This window comes from Kogia breviceps, chromosome 4, assembly GCF_026419965.1.
Source record: "Kogia breviceps isolate mKogBre1 chromosome 4, mKogBre1 haplotype 1, whole genome shotgun sequence".
Taxonomy (NCBI): domain Eukaryota; kingdom Metazoa; phylum Chordata; class Mammalia; order Artiodactyla; family Physeteridae; genus Kogia; species Kogia breviceps.
This window is the reverse complement of record NC_081313.1, coordinates 60,349,924-60,374,409: the sequence shown is the minus strand read 5'-3', so window position 1 is coordinate 60,374,409 and position 24,486 is coordinate 60,349,924. Positions and strand designations below refer to the sequence as shown.

The 24,486-nt window shown below is 40.3% G+C and overlaps 1 protein-coding gene across 1 annotated transcript; it reads right to left on the bottom strand.

Annotated features, from left to right (window-relative positions):
• Positions 1–3,991: 3,991 nt before the first annotated feature.
• S100Z (S100 calcium binding protein Z) lies at positions 3,992–10,275 on the bottom strand. The gene is given in 5 exon segments (XM_059062345.2): positions 3,992–4,077; positions 5,149–5,308; positions 7,168–7,220; positions 7,223–7,315; positions 10,218–10,275. Coding segments are annotated over 5 exon segments (450 nt in total).
• Between the last annotated feature and the right edge of the window lie 14,211 nt (positions 10,276–24,486).

The following is a 24,486-nucleotide window of genomic DNA, read 5'->3' as shown; positions in this document are numbered from 1 at the left end:
AAATCAATGTGTTCCTTGTCGACTGATACAGGTGAGCCACTAGAGTTGAGACATGCCAGAAAAATGAGGCTTAAAGAAGTTAAATAACTTGTCCAAGACCTTTGACCTGGAATCTGAGCAGGACCTTGTGGGGACCTCCTGGATACAAAAGCCCTCTGTGTCCACCCCCCTGCCCCATTTCTTATTTGCAGAATAAGAAGTTATGAAGCAACAGGACCTGTTGGGGAGAATGCCAGTGGTTTGGGGCACCCTAAAGTATGAGGTGTAGGAGAGCAGATTCAAACAGTGGCTAATCAGAAAAGTGAAGGAATGCAAAAACAAAATAGCAAAAAATCAAGAAACTACAGTGCAGGATCCTGATTCCTCCTCAAGGAATATACGTAACAATATCTTTGAGTTCTTCTGCAGAACTGAAGCCCCCACCCAGGTAGAGGATGGTGACTTCAGGCTGAGCACAAGATTCCTGGAGCACCACCCTGTTACCTCACCACCAACCAATCAGAAGAAAGTCACACACCCTGCAGCCCTCACTCTAAATTTTGCTTATAAAAGCTTGTCCTCCAAACCATTGGGGAGGTCAGGGTTTTTTAGAGCACCAGCCACCCATTCTCCTTGCTTGGCCCTGCAATAAACTTTTCTCTGCTCCAAATTCTGACGTTTCTGTTTGGCCTCACTCTGCTGCGGGCACATGAACTTGTGTTCAGTAACAACACAAGGCAGTCCGGTGGCAGACTGTTCCTCCCCCTCCCCTGGGGCCTTAGGGAATGTTCCTTCCTGGTTGCTTCCACCTCTCCCCCAGCCCTCCCTGTGCCTAATGCCTTGTGTTGTCTTATATTCTTCCAAAAGGAGTATTCCCCAGCAAGAACTATTCTACAGGTGCCTGCTTCCAAAAACAGCACCTCCATACTTTTGTTCCAACCCTTTCCTCTTCATCCTAGAGCCTAGAGCATTTCTATCAGCACTGTCAACATCTAGGAGTTTCTTAGAAATGCAGAACCTCAGGCCCCAGCCCAGACCTTCTGATGCAGAATCGGATCAGCAGATGGTTCACACACATTAAAGTTGGAGCAGCCACTGTCCTACACACTTCTCAACCAGAAGTTGATCTGATTACTTGATTAAGCAAGTCACCATAAAAAGGAGTGATTTTCAACCCTGTTTGCATTGGGTCCTGTTCCCAGATCAATTGAATCGAATCTTAGTGGGGGTGGAGCTTATATTCATCTATACTTTTATGCAATACCTTGGGTGAGTGTAATGTGAAGTTAGAGTTCAAAACCACTGCTTTAAAGATTCAAATATTTTAGGGGGACATTCAGAAACATAAAAACTACTCTAAGTAATAAGAAAGAAATACATAAAATCCTACAATGGTTTCTCATAACATTCAGGATAAATGTCAAATTTCTCACATTAACACCCAAGGCCCTTTCTGATTCTGAGCCCTGTCTACCTCTCCAGCCCCATTTCCTGATCTCCCACACCCCACACCCTAGGGTGCCCCAAACAACAGCATTCTCCCCAACATGTCCTGTTCTTTCATACCTGTGTGACTTTGCCCAAGTTCTCTCTTTAATATCCTCGCCCCATTTCTTTGCCTCTGTAAAGCCTTCCTTAACCCCATGATTCTTAAGGAAAAACAAAATCTGTTTTTAAAATTAAAACTTAAGGTTTTTATTTTTCTTTAATGCTTTCTAGCTGTTTGTATTGTCAACCATATCTCAAGCCCAGGGCCCCAAGCAGACGTAGGCTATTGTCTTCCAATAACCACATTGAGAAAATGTTAAACATCAGAATGTGCTAATTTAGAGATGACCCTTGAATATTGCTTAAAGCTGATTTAGTCTCCAGCAAATGCAAGGCCAGTGCCTCTGGGCAGAAGAAATAATCAATTTTGCCTCCTATAAACTTATTGTAAGTACCTAACACACACACATAAAAGAAAGCCTCTCCTTTACTAGAAAAGAGCTTTGGGTACATCATGTAATTCTCACTCATTTGAAATCTAATTTGACACATAAATTGCTTTTCCTAACTTTTCATCAATTTTTAGAAACACCATGAAATGAACATTGCTTTTCCATTTATTTCTCTCTGTTGAGAATGTCATTCCTTGAACAGAACATGAGGAAATTTTTGGATTTACTTCTCATGATTCAGTGGCCCATTTTTGAATATGTAAACTTTGGACCAAATTAAATGAAAAGTTTAAAGGTCCCTGAGAAATAGTCAGACCTTCTCTTATATAATTAATATGCCTGCTTGTAAAAAAAGAGCCTAAACATATCTGAAACAGTGTTCAATTTTTTCTTCTCATTTTTTCTTCCAACATTTTGACAGATAGGAGTAAATAAATACCAAGGGTATACACTTCTCTAGAATGTTTTGACCTCTAAATTCTCTCTGTCCTATCTGCTCAGAATGGGCTTAAGGGAAACAAAAAAAAAATCCTATTTAAAGAACAAAATGACAGGTCTTAGCACTAGAAAGTCAACAATTGGCAGATTCTTTTATTTGTTTATTAAATATTTATTGAGCACCTACTATCAGCCAGATAGGGAGATAGGCACCTCTGTAAGCAGAATCACTTTGGTCAGGGTCACTGATGTTACTGATGATCTCTACCTTGGCAAATCTAAAGGTCAGGTCTCTGTTCTCAATTTACTCCTCCTCTCAGTGGATTTCACCCTCTTTCCTTCTCCAGAGACTTTCTCCTCTCGGCTTCTGAAGTACTGCGCTTACCTGGTTTTCCGTCTACTCCCTGACTATGCCTTTGGTGTATCATTTGTTGGCTCCTCTTCCTGCTGAAAGCTAACTGTTGGACCTTTCTTCTTCTCTATCCACATTCTCTCCTACGTGAGCTCCTCTAGTCCTGTGGCTTAATACCGTCTAGATGCTAATGACTCCCAAATCTGTATCTCCAGTCCCGTTTACCCTGAGCTCTGGACTAGATCATATATCCAACTGCACATATGATACCTCCACTTGAATGTTCAACAGAGATTTCAAACAGCTATTCCCCTCAATGTCCCCACATAAAGCGCCTCCTACCCCAGTCTTTCCCATTTAGTAAATTGTATCATTTGCTTGACCAAAAGTCTAAACGTTAGGGATTGCTTTCAGCTGCATGTTAACAGAATCCAACTTAACGAGAGAGCAGGGTTTTTTTGTTTGTTTATTTTCATATAATAAGAGGACCAGAGGCAGGCAGACCAGAGCTGTGCACTGGTCCCCCTAAGCCAACAATGTCCCGGCTCCTTCTATCTTTTTACTTCACCGTCCTCATGGTTGCAAGATGGCAGCCCCAGCTCCAGCCTCACATTCACATGCCAATGGAAAGAAAAGGAAGGAATTAACAAGGTGGAAGGCACAGAGCCTATATGGAAAGAGCAAAACAATCCCAGAAATTCCTAGTAGATTTCTGCTTATCTCTCATTGCCCGGAACTGTTACAAGCTCTACCTCAGATACAAGAGAAGCTGGGAAATATGGCTTTTTAGCTAAGCACATTGCCACCCTGCACAAATCGGGGCTCTGATATATGGAAGAAAGGTAGAATGGACTCAGATAGGCAATAGCAGTACCCGTTCTATCATCCTGGACTGCTCTCTTTTCCTACACTTGGTTACGAATCCCTCACCAAGTCCTATCACTCCCACCTCCAAAAGACAGCAAATTCAACTGCTTCTCTTCATCTCTATTGCTCAGACCCCGGCCAGAGATACCATCGTCTCTCCCTCAGACCACAGCATTCGGCCTCCTAGCAGGTCACCCTCTTCCACATTTGCCCTCTCTCTAGCCCTTTCTTCACACGGTGGCTGGGATAAGCACTTAAAATTATAAATATAATCACACCACTCCCTTTCTTAAATTCTCCAAAGCAGGGCTCCCCAACCCCCTGGCCGTGGACGGGTACCAGTTCGTGGCCTGCTAGGAACTGGTCTGCACAGCAGGAGGTAGACAGCGGGCAAGCGAGGGAAACTTCATCTGGCTCACCATAGCTTGCATTTCCGCTTGAACCATTCCCCACCCGCATCCCGTCTGTCCGTGGAAAACCTGTCTTCCACGAAACCTGTCCCTGGTGCCAAAAAGATTGGGGACCGCTGCAAAGGACCTGTCACAGTTTGGGTTTCCTCCAAGCAGACCCTGACACAAGTAGTTTGAGAGATGCAGGACACATGGGTGGGGCTTCACAGCGAGACCAGGAACGGAAGGCAGCCCCCCGGGGGCCACAGAAGCTCAGCCCAGGGGAAGCCCTGGGAAATGGCGTTAAGACACTTGCCTCAGAATCACCTGACCCCAGGGACAAGGAGGTATTTCTACACCAGCCCCCAAGGGTTGCTGGCTGCACTCTCTTGGCTTGAGCACCTAGTCCTGGACTTACCCCTTCCCTGAGCTAACTCACTGCAAAAGCCAGCACTTCCTTCCACTTATCAGCCTTTCTGCTTACAGACCCTCACAGCTTCTTCTTCTCGAAGCAGAATCACAAGAGGGTGCAAGAGCCACTTTATTTCTTTAATAGGATAATTTCAAAGTACAATTTAAGGGTGATGAATGTCTGAGAAATTTGCTGAGTTCTAGTCTCATTTGAAAGAGCTAAATTTTTGTGATGCTCTCTCTTTGACAGACAAAAAAAAGTATATAACATCTTTACTTGAGATGAATAGATACTACTGTATATAAAATAGATAAACAACAAGGACCTACTGTATAGCACAGGGAACTATTGGGTTGGGTAAAATGTTCGTTCAGGTTTTTCTGCAGGATGATACAGAAAAACCTGAACAAACTTTCTGGCCAACCCAATGTGTTCAATATCATGTAATAAATTATAATGGAAAAAAATCTGAAAAAGAATGATACTGAATCACTTTGATGTACACCTCAAGCTAACCCAACATTGTAAACTAACTATTCTTCAATTAAAAAAAAATATATATATAGGAAAATTTCAAGAAGGGCATATAAAATTTGGAATATTTATTTCAAGTCAATATATTAAGGTATGCATAATTTACTAATACTAGCAACTAATTATATGTATATTATAGCTATAAATGGCATTACTATGACTATAGATCTGGAGGATATAGATGAACAGTCGGTAAATAACTGTGGATATATTTCTGCCTTTGGATTAGCTTACTACTTGTCTTTCCTTTCTTCTTCAATTGTTCTACAAAGTAATCATTGCAAGCAACTGTCAGAGCTGCCACCATGACCACGAATTCATTAAAATCCACTTCCTTGTCCTTATTGGCATCCAGGTCCTGCATTATCTTATCAACCAACTCGGGATCCTTTTGACACTAAAAGGAAAAAGAAAATTTCTAACTCCCAGGCTCTGAGGTTCATAATGACAACTGGAATCGTATTTTCCTTTTATCTACATTAAAGATTGCATTTCCATTTTTAGCATCTAAAGCAATTTCCAAGAGTCTATTTGCAGGGAGGTTTGAACCGGGCACACATTCTAAGTGCGTCTGGGCTTCTGCCCACCGCCCACCCCCCCATATAATCCTCAGACCTAAACACCAAGAGGAGCAAACAGCAGCATATCAAAGTGAGCTGCTGCTGATGAAAATGCATTTACTGGACAGGCTGAGGGCCAGGACCTGGGGAGGAAATCAGGGGGACATGAAAAGAAGGAAGGCTTGAAGCCAAAGAGGGATAGTGAGTGTGACTCTGCCATTTACCAACAATGGGACTTGGAGCAAATCACTTAACATTTTAAAATGTCCTAATTTATCAAATGAGGAAAAAAATATCTCCCACAAATTTGGGGGCTACTTCAACACGCTTTTATAAATGCTTAGCTCCACGTTGTTAGATTTAGCAAATAAAAATTCAGGATGCCCAATTAAATGTGGACTTCAGATGAGCAATGAATACTTTTTTAGTATAAGTATGTCCCAAATATTGCATGGGTCATATAATATTTTAGTTGGCAGCCTGTTTTGTGTGTCGCAAAACAAAACAGAGGCACCCAATAAAGGGTAGATCTTACAAGGATGACTCCATTTTATCGGTGGAAAGGAAAGCAAGGAGCCCATTGAGGAGATGAGGGTTTAGAAAGGGTGGGGCGGTGAAGCACCTACCTTTCCTATGATAAGAGGCTGATGAGCAATGTTTCCAAAAGTATAATTCACTTCCTCCAAGAACTCCCCAGTGTCCTCTCATTAGCTGCCAACCATTAAATGGCTGGAAATTTACATTGAATTGATCAAAATCAACTCAATCAAAAACAATTATAAATTTCACTTGAATAAATCAATGTGCCAAGTGGGGCCTACAGAGTCTTTTTTATTCTAAGTGTTATGTAATACAGTAGCCAAACTGAATTTGAAAAAGAAAAATGTTCTCAGGGACTCTTAAAATTACTGAAAAGGTACTGTATGCTAAAAATTTTTACTTTAAGCTTTTCCCATAGAGAGTGGGGATAAAAGAGTGTCATAATTATAATTACTATTGTCTTAACACAGGGTTTGGACAGAATAACATCATGCCAGGTTATTACACATGCTAAAATCAATTCAAGGCAACTCCAAAAAACACAAGGGTGAGCATTTTCTTGAGAGCAGGCTCCAAACAGTCCACTGTAAGGTTTCACTTGTGGTTTTTATTGAACTCCTGGCTGTTTTGAGATGTAAACCTATTTGCTACCCAACTGGTCACTGGCCAGACACACCCTTTCGGTCAATCCCAATCAGCTTGTTCTTGGCCGACAAACTCACCCAGTATTTATTATTCACTAGAAAATTTGCCATCATATCAGAAAGTACCCCAGGCTTCATTTCTGGCCCCAAACATAATATTTATTCATTTATAGACAGCAGGACAGAGCTCCGGGTATAACTTGTGTCACTAGTTAGAACTATAACTCCTAGTATAACTAGCTATACCTTTGCTGTACTATGACACTGAATGATTGATAAAAGCCTCAAATATAATTTCCAACACTGGAAACCCTAACTCTAGGCACTACAGAAAAGCGCACATGCCTACAGACACAGAAAACAAAGGTCTCTAGTGTTTGCTTCCCCGTATTTAGAATCTCGATAGGAATTATACAGTGTGTGGCAGGACACAGGAGTTGGTGGTGTACATGGAGGCTATGAATGTGCACCGCATCCACCCTCGACTGGATGGGGAGAAAAGCCAGACTCACCGAGAGGAATTCTGCAAGGTCTCCCTGCGGGAGCATTTTCAGCTCCCCTTGTTCATCTTGAACCTGTCCCCCTCCTTGCAGGAGTAGCGGTGGAAGATTCTAATCATGGTGTCCATGGCAATCTCCAGCTGGGTGGGCGTGTTGGTAGCTAAGGATAAGTGGGTGGGGAAACATCAACGCCTTCATTAAATCGTAATACTGCCATCCCCCGGTCAGCCCATGCCCCAGGTGATGGTTGTTAAACCATGATAATCTTCAATTAACCAAGCATTCTGCCCATCTAGGGCAAGCCGCAGAGATCTTTGTGGGTTCTTCTCCTCCCTAATCCCCACTCCCCAACGATGGAGCCGGTTCAAAGTGTTTGGAAGTTAGTAATCAGACAACAAATACAGAGTCATGATAAACACAGATTAAAAATAAAAAGAGGAAGGAAATACGTAACTTCATACCTGTTCAGCCAGTGCAGGGCTCTGTCAACAGGTGTTGACAATTAAACTATAAGCATATATACCCGGGGGTTTCACCCCAGCGCATTTGTTCCCAAGAAGATGAGAATTGGCAGTGACAAGAGATTCAAGTGGAAGTAACTCTGAGTCTGTTTTTGTTTTGTTTTTTTTTTGTGGTACGCGGGTCTCTCACTGTTGTGGCCTCTCCCATTGCAGACCACAGGCTCCGGACGCGCAGGCTCAGCGGTCATGGCTCACTGGGCCCAGCTGCTCCGCAGCATGTGGGATCCTCCCGGACCGGGGCACGAACCCATGTCTCCTGCATCGGCAGGCGGACTCTCAACCACTGCGCCACCAGGGAAGCCCCCTGAGTCTGTTTTTAAATCACCAGAAGGAACAGGTGTGAGCTGCTGCCCCATGGGCCATCAAGGAAGGGCTGGCCCCACTGTGTGCCCTGGAGGAGAAGGCAAAGAGGGAAAGAGGAGCCTTCAGTTACCCCTCATTATGGAGAGTGTGGGTACAAATGCAATCAGTTGCTAGGAAGCTGATGACTGGGAAGAACTCTAAAAATAGAGGAGCAGAGAAGAAACACTGGTTCAAACTTGGAGACTCCTCAGCAAAGCCAACAGCAAGGTCAAGGGAATATGCTCAGAGCAGACTCGTTAAACTAACCCAATGGACAGTGAGTTGTGTAGCTGTTAAAAAAAAATAGAGGAAGCTCTCCACGTGCCAATTTAAAAAGGAACAAAGCAGCGACCCTGCGGGTGTAGAAAAGAAATAAAGCTAAGAATATATGTGTATATATACTTGAATTTGTCTAAGGAATCACTGAAAGGTTACCAAAGAAAGTAAAAAACAAAAAAAAGTAGTAGCTATAAGGGCCAAGGTGGAAACAGGGCGGTTGGGAGTACGATTTCTCATTTACCCCTTTTAAACTGATTTTGACTTCTTCAGTTATAGGACTGTATTGCCTAGTCAAAAACTAAAAAAATTGAAATCCATGGAATGAAGCCCTAGAAGCCATGCATGTAGGAATCCACAGCGGGGGATTTCTAAGTGAGAGAAACTTAACAAAGAATAAGTAACTGGAAAAACCAAAGCCAGGGCTTCCCTGGTGGCGCAGTGGTTGAGAGTCCGCCTGCTGATGCAGGAGACACGGGTTCGTGCCCCGGTCCGGGAAGATCCCACGTGCCGCGGAGCGGCTGGGCCCGTGAGCCGTGGCCGCTGAGCCTGCGCGTCTGGAGCCTGTGCTCTGCAACGGGAGAGGCCACAACAGTGAGAGGCCCACGTACCACAAAAAAAAAAAAAATTTAAAAAAAAAAAAAAAAAAAACCAAAGCCAGAAACTGGTCACTGGAAAAACCAAAGCCAGAAACTGGCTGCTGTGCTTTAAATGCTGGCTGTGCTCTCAGGGCTGAACTTTAATTATATGGAAAGCAAGCCAGTATCTCCTTTGTATTTCCTTTCCATAAGCCTGTCGGGATGTGTCCTCGACCAGCCCGCCTCCTCCATCTTACCACGAGGCAGCCTACTGGACCCTCCGGAGAGGTCCCTAGGGATGTTCTCAGCTTATACCTAAAGCCCAATTCTCAAAAAAAATTTTAAATTTTTTTTTTATGATTAAAGGAGTATAATGTGCATGGTAAAATAATATTTTAAATACTCAAGAGTATGAAATAAAAGTAAAATTATCTCTCCACCATTCCCCACCCTCGTCCTTCTAGGTTAACATTTTCCTGTGTGAGAAGTAGGTCACGGTGGTAGGAAGTACGGACTGCCTGGCTCCAGCTCTCACCTCTGCCCCTGCGTGATCCTGGGCTACTCACTTACACCCTGTGTCCTCATTTCCCATATCAACAGGATCACAATAGTAGCTACCCAACAGAAAAGATTAAATGAGTTAAAATATGTGCCAGGAACACACTGAGTGCTTTGTATATATCAGCTATTATTATCCTTACAGGAAAAAAGAGATATGTTTATAATTTATATAATTATATATAACATTACATATATATAATATCCTTACATATATATATCTATAACAGCTTCAACATGTGTGCACCTAGTTTTTCTAACTTCATATGAATCTTACTATATCAGCATATAGATCTACCCCATTCTTCACTGAAGTTGCATATTATTCCACTGGATGCATGTCCCTATGTATAGTCACGAAATATTTGTCAGGCACCGATGTTATGCCAGGTCCTGTGTAAATATAGGAGAAGAACCTTGCCCTAGCAAATGTCACTGCTATTTGTATTGGGGTTGTGTTAAGTACAGAGAGAGAATGCAGGGAATGCTGACGTCTTTTTTATGTTGGGTCTTCCCTCCAAGAACACCCCTATAGCTTTGTGACCACACTTTCCTTGAGTCTCCCATTTCTGAATGCACTTTCTTCAACTCCTAAACGCTGGTGATTTCAGCTACTCCTATAATTTCAATCACTCCCCAGACCATATCTTTTAGCCCAGAGTTCTCTGTTAAGCTCCCAAACCACTACCCAACCATCTCCTGGACCCCGTTCCTACCAGAGTGTCCCACAAGCTTCTCAAACTTGGTTAGGACCAAAGCAAAACCCATGCCCTCTCCACACGCACACTTGCTCCTCCTGCTGTATTGACCAGCTCTGTCATCCAGCTGCTGCCATCACCCGGCATCTGGCACTTTTTTTTTTTTTTTCGGTACGCGGGCCTCTTACTGTTGTGGCCTCTCCCGTTGTGGAGTACAGGCTCCAGACGCGCAGGCTCAACGGCCATGGCTCACGGGCCCAGCCGCTCCGCGGCATGTGGGATCTTCCCGGACTGGGGCATGAACCCGGGTCCGCTGCATCGGCAGGCGGACTCTCAACCACTGTGCCACCAGGGAAGCCCCTCTGGCACTATTTTTAAATATTAGTTGAACTTATCCATTTCTCTCCATTCTTCACCTCCTTCAGGACTTGGTAATTTTTCGTCTCTATCACTGTGGTAGCTTCCTTACTGCTCTCTCTACTCACTATTCTCCTCCATTCTGAGCTCCATTTTGCTGTCAGAGTAGTTTATCTAAAACACAAATCAATACCCACATTCCTGGGCATTCAAAGGTCTGACCTGCCTACAAACTGATCAAAATGTTGTGCTCTCTCATTCTTCCCTGCCTTGGCTATTCTGGGCCCACTGCCTGGAATGCTAATTCTGTCTATTCCTTAAGGCTCAGTTCAAATATCTCCTCGTGGAAGTTTTCCTGCAAGCTTCCCCACTCCCCAACCTTCACCCTGATAGGTGCCCACCTCTGTTCTCACTTGTCCCCCAGAGCATCTCTTTTTCTTTTTTATCATTGCACTTATCACACATTCCTGTAATGACTTTTTTTTTTTCATCTGCCCACATACTCCCCACTGTCTAGACTTTGAATGGGTCCCCTGATGGCAGAATTGATATCTCGTTCATCCTTGCACCCCACAGCATTTAGCACAGGGTCAAGCATATGATGGAAATGCTCAGAAATCTTTGCTGATGGATGGATTAATGAACAAATGCCTCAGAGAGGGAAACTAAGCTCTCCAAAGAGCTGAGCCTTGTCTGGTTTAACTGTCCAAAGAATTATTTGATTGCCGTTATTCCACATACAAAATTTGCTTCATAAAAGAAAAGGAGGGGCTTCCCTGGTGGCGCAGTGGTTGAGAATCCGCCTGCCGATGCAGGAGACACGGGTTCGTGCCCTGGTCCGGGAGGATCCCACATGCCGCGGAGCAGCTAAGCCCGTGAGCCATCGCCGCTAGGCCTGCGCGTCCGGAGCCTGTGCTCCGCAACGGGAGAGGCCACAACAGTGAGAGGCCCGCATACCGCAAAAAAAAAAAAAAAAAAAAAAAAAAGAAAAGGAGACAGACAGACAACAGTCATTTAAAATAATAGAAAGAGTGTGAATTTGGAACTATTTTCAGGTTAAGCTGCTGAAGTTATAAATGCACTAAAATGGGTAAGTCTTACAGAGTATGTGGGTCTCAGCAGTATTATATTTAAATCATGTTCAACAATAAATTAACTTCTTGGAAAATTCCATTGGCAGGCAAAACTCTTAATAGATATTTAAAACTGTAACGCTGTAATCTGATTCGAGAGATGAGAATATGGCCTCTGTGTGCTTTGCTCTTGGGGTTTAAAAGCAAGGTGGTTAAGGCTTGGTTTCTGCTTGGAATTAGCAGAGCTAGATGTTCCCTTTGGTATATGCTGCCCCTTGGTGTCAGGCTGCAGGACTGCATCTGGAAGCCCTCTAATTCCCAGAGTGTGCTTGATATTGTAAATCGAGCATGGCCCTTCTTCAGGAACTTGTTTGTGTTGTAAGCCAGCCCCAGCCTCTGCCCTCCAGGAGATTTTCAGAAACAAAGATGTCAAAAGTCTCAACAGGACCCTGTCAGGCCAGTGACACAAATTTACAGGTGACAGGAAATCCCAGGGTGGGCAGGGGAGACATACCTGTTCATAGCCCAGAGGGGTCCTCCAGCAGCACCTTACTTGCTCTGAGTCATTCATTACAGTTTTACTTTTCAATTTCTGGTGTGTGTGATAACCCTTAGGACTAAAAGCTATAACTTCACATCCAAGATAGCATGCAAAGAATAAGAGAAATGGAAATATCAGATATGGGAGAGTTTAAAAGTAAGGACTATTGTAGAGAAAAAAAAGCTATTGAAAATCCACAAGTGGGAGGCAAAAAGAGCAGAGCTGCTGGAAAGTGGGGTTTTGGCCATGGAGCGTGAAAAAAAGGAAATATGTGAAAAATAAGCCATCAATATTACCTGGGATACGACTGACACCCTAAAGGTGCTTGAGCCTTGCCAGATTCCAAGGAGGGTCTGCCTCTGAGGACAGGCCAGAGTCGTACAGGAGGCTAAGCTGCCTCCTTCCAATGTTTCCAGTTTTGTCTTTTTAAGTAACCTGGTTCAAATGTTCTGTCACTTTCATAACAATGACATGGGTGAGTCTAAAATAATTATATGGGGTAAGAGGGAGAGATTACAAAAGGGCAGGAAGAATCTTTTGGGCGTAATGAATATGTTCAGTATCTTGATTGTGGTGATGGTTTTACAGGTATATACATGTCAGAACTTAAAGTTTGCATTTCAAATACATGCAGTTTCTTGTATGTCAATTATAACTCAATAAAGCACTTCAAAAAAAGAAAGAAAAAACTTTCCCAGAATCACATAAGTAGATTATAGCAAACTGAGATTCAAATCCATGTTTGTCTGACAAAAAAATTAAACCACGCAGCCATTTAAAAGTAGAATTATAAAGACTACAGAAATGAAAAAGAAAAAAAAGACTACAGGGATGCAAAAAAATTTTTTTAGCAAAACAAGTGAAAATAGTAAAAATCGTATGTATACTACAATGGAAAATTTGTGTACATATAGAGAGAAGGAAAATGAAAATAATTTTAATAGTTATTTAATAGAATTATGGATGATTTAAAAATTCTTTCTCAATAGATGCAGGAAAACATTTGATAAAATTCAACATCCATTCATGATAAAAACTGTTATCAAAGTGGGTATAAAGGGGCCATACCTCAACATAATAAAAACTATTTATGACAAACCCACAGCCAACATAATACTCAATGGTGAAAAGCTGAAAGCCTTCCCCCTAAAATCTGGAACAAGCCAAGGACGCCCACTCTCGCCACTTCTATTCAGCATGGTATTGGAAGTCCTAGCCACAACAATCAGACAAGAAAAAGAAATAAAATATATCTGAATTGGAAGGGAAGAGGTAAAATTGTCATTATATGCAGGTAACATGATACTATATATAGAAAACCCTAAAGATTCCACACAAAAACTACTAGAACTGATAAATGAATTAAGCAGGGTAGCAGGATATAAGAGTATATACAGGGCTTCCCTGGTGGCGCAGTGGTTGAGAGTCCGCCTGCCGATGCAGGGGACGCGGGTTCGTGCCCCAGTCCGGGAAGATCCCACATGCCGCGGAGTGGCTGGGCCCATGAGCCATGGCCACTGAGCCTGTGCGTCTGGAGCCTGCGCTCCGCAACGGGAGAGGCCACATCAGTGAGAGGCCCACGTACCAGAAAAAAATAAAAATAAAGAGTATATACTCGGAGTATACAAAGAGTATATAAAGAGTATATACTTGGTTGCATTTCTTTATACTAACAATGAAATATCAGAAAGGGAAAGTAAAAAAAACAATCCCTTTAAAAATCACATCAAAAAATAATTAAATAAAATACTTAGGAATAAACATGAACAAGGAGGTGAAAGACACATTCTGAGAATCATAAAACATTAATATAGGAAATTGAAGATGATTCAAAGAAATGGAAAGATATCCCATCCTCCTGGGTTGGAAGATTATTGTTAAAATGGCCATACTACCCAAAGCAACCTACAGATTCAATGCAATCCCTATCAAATTACCATGGCATTTTTCATAGAACTAGAACAAATAATCCTAAAGTGATTTATATGGAACCATAAAAGACCCAGAATTGCCAAAGCAATCCTGAGGAAAAGAACAAAGCAGGAAGCATAACCCTCCCAGACTTCAGACAATACTACAAACCTACAGTAATCAAAACAGCATGGTATTGGCACAAAAACAGACATATGGATCAACGGAACAGGAGAGTCCAGAAACAAACCCACACACCTATGGTCAATTAATCTTTGACAAAAGAGGCAAGAATATACCATGGAGAAAAACTGTCTCAGCAAGTGGTGTTGGAAAAGCTGGACAGCTGCATGTAAATCAATGAAGTTAGAACATACCCTCACTTCATACACAAAATAAACTCAAAATGGCTTAAAATACAAGACATGACACCATAAAACTCCTAGAAGAGATCATAGGCAAAATATTCTCTGACATAAATCATACCAATGTTTTCCTAGGTCAGTCTCCCAAGGCAATAGAAATAAGAGCAAAAACAAACAAATGGGACCTAATCAAACCTATAAGCTATTGCAGAGCAAAGGAAGCCATAAACAAAACGAGAAGACAAACTACGGACTGGAGAAAATGTTTGCAGATGATGTGACCGACATGGGCTTTATTTGCAAAATACAGTAAGTCCCCTACATACAAACCTTCAAGTTGCAAACTTTCAAAGATATGAACATGCATTCGCATGTCCAATCACGTAAGTTAGTTCACATGTCTGGCGTACATAGGCATGTGCGTGCCTCCTCTACAAGTGGTTGTGCTTTTGTGTACTTTACTGTATAGTACTGTATAGAGTACAGTAGTACAGTATCTTTATTTCAAGCCCTGGATGTCTGGAGCAAGCGTAAAAGCAGCAGTGATGTAGCTGGTACTGCTAAGAAGCACCAAGTGATAATGATGGAAACAAAAGTGAAAATAATTGAGAGAGTAGAGTGACAAGAGGAAGAAGTACCTGAAGAACTGAAGAGATTCACAATGCAGGAAATGGCAAGGGATTTTCTTTACTTGAGGAGTCACTGTTAGTTTCTGAGGCACAGAACCCGAATGTAGAATGTATATGAAGACTGCAGCAGCCATTCAGAATGCAATCCAGTGCTATCATGTCATCTATGATGAGAAAAAAAGAGCTACTACCCCGACATCACTGGATTGTTTTTTTCAAGAGGGTAGATAGAATTGAATCCAGCAAGGAACCAGAACCTGTGCCATCAACATCAGGTGTGAGTGAAATTGCAGCTTGCCCTCCTTCTCCTATTGCTGATGATCCTTCAGCTCTACCATCTCCCACCTCCTCGCCCTCCTCCAGTCAGTAACTCTTCTTGCCTGTTCACTTGATGCCAGGCCCTGTATGCCAGCTATTATACTGTACTATTGTACTGTAAGCTTAAAAATGTTTTCTTTATTTTTTGTGTTTGTTTTTTATGTGCTATTTGTGTGAAAAGTATTATAAACTTATTACCGTACAGTATTATATAGCTGATTGTGTTAGTTGGGTACCTAGGCTAACTTTGTTGGACTTACTGGAAAAATTGGACTTACAAATGTGCTCTCAAAACAGAACTCGTTTGTGTGTAGGGGTCTTACTGTATACAAGCAGCTCATACAACTCAATAACAAAAAAACACAAACAACCCAATCAAAAAATGGGCAGAAGACCTAAACAGACATTTCTCCAGGTGACCAATAGGCACATGAAAAGATGCTCAACATCGCTAATTATTAGAGAAATACAAATCAAAACTGCAATGAGGTACCACTTCACACCAGTCAGAATGGCCATTCATTTAAAAGTCCACAAACAATAAATGCTTGAGAGGATGTGAAGAAAAGGGAACACTTCTACACCGTTGGTGTGAATGTAAATTGGTACAGCCACTATGGAGAACAATATGGAGCTTCCTCAAAAACTAAAAATAAAGTTTCCATATGACACAGCAATCCCACTCCTGGGCATATATACGAACAAAACTACAATTCAAACAGATACATGCACCCCTATGTTCATAGCATCACTATTTACAGTAGCCAAGACAAGGAAACAACCTAAATGTCCATCAACAGATGAATGGATAAAGAAGATAAGGTACATATAAAAAATGGAATATTACTCAGCCATTAAAAAGAATGAAATAATGCCATTTGCAGCAACATGGATGGACCTGGAGATTATCATACTAAGTGAAGTAAGTCAGAAAGAGAAAGACAAATATCATATGGTATTGCTTATATGTGGAATCTAAACAAAAAATGATACAAATGAACTTATTTACAAAACAGAGACAGACTCACAGACTTAGAGAATGAACTTACGGATACCAGGGGGAAGGGTGGGGAGGAGGGATAGATTGGGAATTTGGGAGTGATATGTACACACTGCTATATTTAAAACAGATAACCAACAAGGACCTACTGTATAGCACATGGAATACTGCTCAATATTCTGTAATAACCTAAATGGGAAAAGAATTTGAAAAAGAATAGATACATGTATATGTATAACTTAATCACTTTGCTGTACACCTGAAACTAACACAACATTGTTAATCAATTATGCTCCATTATAACATTAAAAAAATTTTTTTAAGATGTGGTATATATACACAATGGAATACTACTCAGCCATAAAAAGCATGAAATAATGCCATTTGCAGCAACATGGATGGACCTAGAGATTATCATATGAAGTGAAGTAAGTCAGAAAGAGAAAGACAAATACCATATGATATCACTTATATCATATGATATCACTTATATGTAGAATCTAAAATAGACACAAATGAACTTATCTACAAAACAGAAACAGATTCACAGACATAGAGAACAGACTTGTGGTTGCCAAAGGAGAGGGGGGGCTGGGGGAGGGATGGACTGGGAGTTTGGGATTAGCAGATGCAAACTATTATATAATAGGATGGATAAACAACAAGGTCCTCCTATATAGCACAGGGAAATATATTCAGTATTCTGTAATAAACCATAATAGGAAAGAATATGAAAACATATATATATGTGTATAACTGAATCACTTTGCTGTACAGCAGAAACTAACACAGCATTGTAAATCAACTATACTTCAGTAAAATAAATTTTTAAAAACTTTTAATGTTGCTGTTAAATTGCTTTTGCAATTAAAACATCAATTGTAATTATACAGTGATTAAAATTATAATCTATCTTCATATTAGGCAAGTCTTTTTTATTTTATTTTAATATTTTTTATTTATTTATTTTGGCTACTCCAGGTGTTAGTTGCGGCATTCAGGATATCATTTTTAGCTGTGGCATGAGAACTCATAGTTGCAGCATGCATGCGGGATCTAGTTTCCCCACCAGGGATCAAACCCGGGCCCCCTGCATTGGGAGCGTGGAGTCTTACCCACTGGACCACCAGGGAAGTCCCTAGGCAAGTCTTTAAAGGTAAAGTGTTGAATTTTAAAATTAGCCTATAAAATTCTAGATTCAAAATTATCATGTTATGTTTTTATACATGCCTAAGAAAAGATAAAGGAAATATGCAAAAATGTAAACAGGTTTTTTTTAAGTTTTTTTTTTCTTTCTGCTTGTGTTATTCTTGGTTTTGGTAATTTTAAATCTTTAGTAATAGCCATACTTTACTTTCATAACAAAAAAATGAAGTGTTTTAAAAATCATAGAGTTGACAAAGCATTTGAACCACCCAAATACTCACTTGGCTATAATAGTCACAGACTTTCCTAAGGCACTTTCCAGCTTATAAAGCCCTTTTCACACACACAATTAAGTAGCAAATATTTAACCAGTGCTGGATAGAGTCTGTAAGAAATTATATAATTCAAGACAAATACTCAAAATATTTCTGAAAAATACATTACAGATTATTAAATACTAAACCAAACCTAAGGTACATGACCTAACTGGGCCTCCTTCTGCACTGGAGGGATATGACAACCTTGGGCTAAATGGTTCTGAAGCTCCTTTTCCTTTTAAAACAATTTTTATTCCAAAATTAGTTTAACGTTCAACAGTGAGTGTGAGTGGGCTGGTATGGGATTCCCATCCTTCAGGAAACAAGGTGACAATAAGGTGAGAGCAGAGGTCCCTGGAGTCACTTCAAACAGAACCACGCTTCCTCTCCTCACCCTCGCTACCCAGAAAAACAGGTTTAGATACTTGGTCACACATTTCCACCAAGAAAGTCAGATGTCTCTGCCCCAACAATTACAGAAAGGAGAATTTCCTTTCTCTCTCCCTTAAATGATGTCCTTACACCCCTGAGTTCTCCGCTGAATTAAAGGCATTTATCTTAGGAAAAGATCTGTAAAAAATACAAACACATGGAGGCTAAACAATACACTACTTAACAATGAAGTGATCACTGAAGAAATCGAAAAATACTTAGAAACAAATGACAATGGAGACACGAGGACCCAAAACCTATGGGATACAGCAAAAGCAGTTCTAAGAGGGGAGTTTATAGCAATACAATCATACCTTAAGAAACAGGAAACATCTCGAATAAACAACCTAACTTTGCACCTAAAGCAATTAGAGACAGAAGAACAAAAAAAACCCAGATTTAGCAGAAGGAAAGAAATCATAAAGATCAGATCAGAAATAAATGAAAAAGAAATGAAGGAAACAATAGCAAAGATCAATAAAAGTAAAAGCTTGTTCTTTGAGAAGGTAAATAAAATTGATAAACCATTAGCCAGACTCATCAAGAAAAAAAGGGAGAAGACTCAAATCAATAGAATGAGAAATGAAAAAGGAGATGTAACAACTGACACTGCAGAAATACAAAAGATTATTAGAGATTCCTACAAGCAACTGTATGCCAATAAAATGGACAACCTGGAAGAAATGGACAAATTCTTAGAAATGCACAAGCTGCCGAGACTGAACCAGGAAGAAATAGAAAATATGAACAGACCAATCACAAGCACTGAAATTGAAACTGTGATTAAAAATCTTCCAACAAACAAAAGCCCAGGACCAGATGGCTTCACAGGCGAATTCTATCAAACATTTAGAGAAGAGCTAACACCTATCCTTCTCAAACTCTTCCAAAAGGTAGCAGAGGGAGGAACACTCCCACACTCATTCTACGAGGCCACCATCACCATGATACCAAAACCAGACAAAGACGTCACAAAGAAAGAAAACTACAGGCCAATATCACTGATGAACATAGATGCAAAAATCCTCAACAAAATACTAGCAAACAGAATCCAACAGCACATTAAAAGGATCATACACCATGATCAAGTGGGGTTTATTCCAGGAATGCAAGGATTCTTCAATATACGCAAATCAATCAACGTGATACACCATATCAACAAACTGAAGGAGAAAAACCATATGATCATCTCAATAGATGCAGAGGAAGCTTTTGACAAAATTCAACACTCATTTATGATAAAAACCCTGCAGAAAGTAGGCATACAGGGAACTTTCCTCAACATAATAAAGGCCATATATGACAAGCCCACAGCCAGCATTGTTCTCAATGGTGAAAAACGGAAACCATGATGATACAAATAGGTGGAGAAATATACCATGTTCTTGGATTGGAAGAATCAACATTGTGAAAATGACTCTACTACCCAAAGCAATCTACAGATTCAAAGCAATCCGTATCAAATTACCACTGGCATTTTTTACAGAACTAGAACAAAAAATTTCACAATTTGTATGGAAACACAAAAGACCCCGAATAGCCAAAGCAATCTTGAGAACGAAAAATGGAGCTGGAGGAATCAGGCTCCCTGACTTTAGACTATACTACAAGACTACAGTAATCAAGACAGTATGGTACTGGCACAAAAACAGAAATATAGATCAATGGAACAGGATAGAAAGCCCAGAGATAAACCCACACACATATGGTCACCTTATCTTGGATAAAGGAGGCAAGAGTATACAGTGGAGAAAAGACAGCCTCTTCAATAAGTGGTGCTGGGAAAACTGGACAGCTACCTGTAAAAGTATGAAATTAGAACACTCCCTAACACCACACACAAAAATAAACTCAAAATGGATTAAAGACCTAAATGTAAGCCCAGACACTATCAAACTCATAGAGGAAAACATAGGCAGAACACTCTATGATATAAATCACAGCAAAATCCTTTTTGACCCATCTCCTAAAGAAATGGAAATAAAAACAAAAATAAACAAATGGGACCTAATGAAACTTAAAAGCTTTTGCTCAGCAAAGGATACCATAAATAAGACCAAAAGACAACCCTCAGAATGCGAGAAAATATTTGCAAATGAAGCAACTGACAAAGGATTAATATCAAAAATTTATAAGCAACTCATACAGCTCAATAACAAAAAAACAAACAACCCAATCCAAAAATGGGCAGAAGAAGTAAATAGACATTTCTCCAAAGAAGATATACAGATGGCCAACAAACACATGAAAGAATGTGCAACATCATTAATCATTAGAGAAATTCAAAGCAAAACTACAATGAGATATCATCTCACACTGGTCAGATTAGCCATCATCAAAAACTCTAGTAACAATAAATGCTGGAGTGGGTGTGGAGAAAAGGGAACCCTCTTGCACTGTTGGTGGGAATGTAAACTGATACAGCCACTATGGAGAACAGTATGGGGGTTCCTTAAAAAACTACAAATAGAACTACCATACGACCCTGCAATCCCACTACTGGGCATATACCCTGAGAAAACCATAATTCAAAAAGAGTCATGTACCAAAATGTTCATTGCAGCTCTATTTATGATAGCCAGTACATGGAAGCAACCTAAGTGTCCATCAACAGATGAATGGATAAAGAAGATGTGGCACATATATACAATGGAATATTACTCAGCCATAAAAAGAAATGAAACTGAGTTATATGTAATGAGGTGGATAGACCTGGAGTCTGTCATACAGAGTGAAGTAAGTCAAAAGGAGAAAAACAAATACTGTATGCTAACACATATGTATGGAATCTAAGAAAAAAAATGTCATGAAGAGATTAGTCGTAGGACAGGAATAAAACACAGACCTACTAGAGCATGGACTTGAGGATACGGGGAGGGGGAAGGGTAAGATGTGACAAAGTGAGAGAGTGGCAGGGACATATATATGCTACCAAATGTAAATTAGATAGCTAGTGGGAAGCTGCCACATAGCACAGGGAGATCACCTCCGTGCTGTGTGACCACCTAGAGGGGTGGGATAGGGAGGGTGGGAGGGAGGGTGACACAAGAGGGAAGAGATATGGGAACATATGTATATGTATATGTATAACTGATTCACTTTGTTGTAAAGAAGAAACTAACACACTATTGTAAAACAGTTATACTCCAATAAAGATGTTAAAAAAATAATAATAAAAATAAAGACATTTATCTTGCCTTTTACCCACAGACTAAAGCTGAGCATCAAAAAGAAGAGGAATTCTAAAGGCAAGAGTTTGAATGTTCATTTCCTTTTCACAAGTCAAACATCTATTTTCCTGGCTGAAACAAGAAGATTTCTGCTATTTGCGCAAAAGAATCCAGTGGGTGGGAGGTAGGTGATATGGTGAAAAGTGGGTAGAAAAGACATTAAACCAGATTGGCCATGAGTCAGGGAACTGTTAAAGGTGAGTGCTGGGTACATGGAAGTTCTTTAGAGTATTCTACTTTCCTATTTTCTATACACTTGAAATTGTCCTGAATAAAAAGTGCACACACACACACACACACACACACACACACACACACAATCCCCATCCCTGTCAGCATGAGAAAAAGTTTAACCAAACTGGAATTATCTCACCAGAGGAAAAGAAGTAACTTAATGGCATTGAGTATATGAGGAATTTTGTTAGAGAAAAAGCTGCCACTTGCTTTTTGTCACTGACGCAATCAACTGACGAAGAGTAACTTAAACAATATTAAAAGAATATTTTAAAAAAACAACAACAACCCTAACATGAAGGCTGTTGAACACTGAGATAAATTACAGGAGAATATAGGTAAGGAAATTCTTTCACTGAAAATAGAAAGTGAAACTGAGTTATTTATAGTGATGGTGAAGGAGAACATGAATGCTTGTTAGTTGCCCAAATTTATTCTTGGGGCAAACAAAGCAGTCTGAACCTTAGGCAGTCATGGTGACTATACTGAAAGCAAGCAGGTAGAATGTGTTTGGGCAAGTGGCATGCATCCACGCCACAGGCCTGAACCTTAGCTCATGTTTATTGTCAGGACTAGCTATTAACAAGTCCAACAACGATACTTCCCTTGTCAGATAAAACCATACCCATTGTCTTCAAAGTTACAGTGGTAGCCAGCCTTCAAGGATCCTTGTCTCCTGGTACTCACACCTTTGTGTAGACTCTTCCCACACTGAATGGAGCAGACCTGTGTTACCAGTAGGATATTGTGTGTGACTGACAAGGCTAGGGCATAAAAGACACCATGGCTTCCACTTTACTTGCTCTTGGATCATGGGCTCTGGGGGAAGTCAGCTGCCATGTTGTGAGGATACTCAAGAAGCCCTTTGGAGAGACCCATGTGGCAAAGAACTGACCAAGAGCCAGGACCAGCCTGTCAGACATGTGATGAGCTCCCTTAGAAGTGGGCCATCCACACCATCACCCTATTACCAAAACCAGACAAAGATGTCACAAAGAAAGAAAACTACAGGCCAAAATCACTGATGAACAAAGATGCAAAAATCCTCAACCAAATACTAGCAAACAGAATCCAACAGCACATTAAAAGGATCATACTCCATGATCAAGTGGGATTTATCCCAGGAATGCAAGTATTCTTCAATATATGCAAATCAATCAATGTGATACACCAAATTAACAAATTGAAGGAGAAAAACCATATGATCATCTCAATAGATGCAGAAAAAGCTTTCAACAAAATTCAACACCCATTTATGATAAAAAATCCTCCAGAAAGTAGTTATAGAGGGAACCTACCTCAACATAATAAAGGCCATATATGACAAACCCACAGCCAGCATTGTTCTCAATGGTATAAAGCTGAAACCATTTCCATTAAGATCAGGAACAAGACAAGGTTGCCCACTCTCACCACTCTTATTCAACATAGTTTTGGAAGTTTTAGACACAGCAACCAGAGAAGAAAAAGAAATAAAAGGAATCCAAATCAGAAAAGAAGAAGTAAAGCTGTCACTGTTTGCAGATGGCATGATACTATACATAGAGAATCCTGAAGATGCTACCAAAAAACTACTAGAGCTAATCAATGAATTTGGTAGAGTAGCAGGATACAAAGTTCATGCACAGAAATCTCTTGCATCCCTATACACTAATGATAAAAATCTGAAAGAGAAATTAAGGAAACACCCCCATTTACCATTGCAACAAAAAGAATAAAATACCTAGGAATAAACCCACCTAAGGAGACAAAAGACCTGTATGCAGAAAACTAAGACAATGATGAAAGAAATAAAAGATGATACCAACAGATGGAGAGATATACCATGTTCTTGGATTGGAAGAATCAACATTGTGAAAATGACTCTACTACCCAAAGCAATCTACAGATTCAATGCAATGCCTATCAAACTACCAATGGCATTTTTCACAGAACTAGAACAAAACATTTCACAATTTGTATGGAAACAAAAGACCCCAAATAGCCAAAGCAATCATGAGAAAGAAAAACTGAGCTGGAGGAATCAGGCTCCCTGACTTCAGACTATACTACAAAGCTACAGTAATCAAGACAGTATGGTACTGGCACAAAAACAGAAATATAGATCAATGGAACAGGATAGAAAGCCCAGAGATAAACCAATGCACATATGGTCACCTTATTTTTGATAAACAAGGAACGAATATACAATGGAGAAAAGACAGCCTCTTCAATAAGTGGTGCTGGGAAAACTGGACAGCTACCTGTAAAAGAATAAAATTAGAACACTCCCTAACACCATACACAAAAATAAACTCAAAATGGATTAAGGACCTAAATGTAAGGCCAGACACTATAAAACTCTCAGTGGAAAACATAGGCAGAACAATCTATGACATAAATCACAGCAAGAACCTTTTTGACCCACCTCCTAGAGAAATGGAAATAAAAACAAAAATAAACAAATGGGACCTAATGAAACTTCAAAGCTTTTGCACAGCAAAGGATACCATAAACAAGACAAAAAGACAACACTCAGGATGGGAGAAAATATTTGCAAATGAAGCAACTGACAAAGGATTAATCTCCAAAATATACAAGCAGCTCATGCAGCTCAATAGCAAAAAAACAAACAACCCAATCCAAAAATGGGCAGAAGACCTAAATAGACATTTCTCCAAAGAAGACATACAGATTGCCAACAAACACATGAAAGGATACTCAACATCACTAATCATTAGAGAAATGCAAATCGAAACTGCAATGAGGTATCACCTCACAGCAGTCAGAATGGCCATCATCAAAAAATCTACAAACAATAAATGC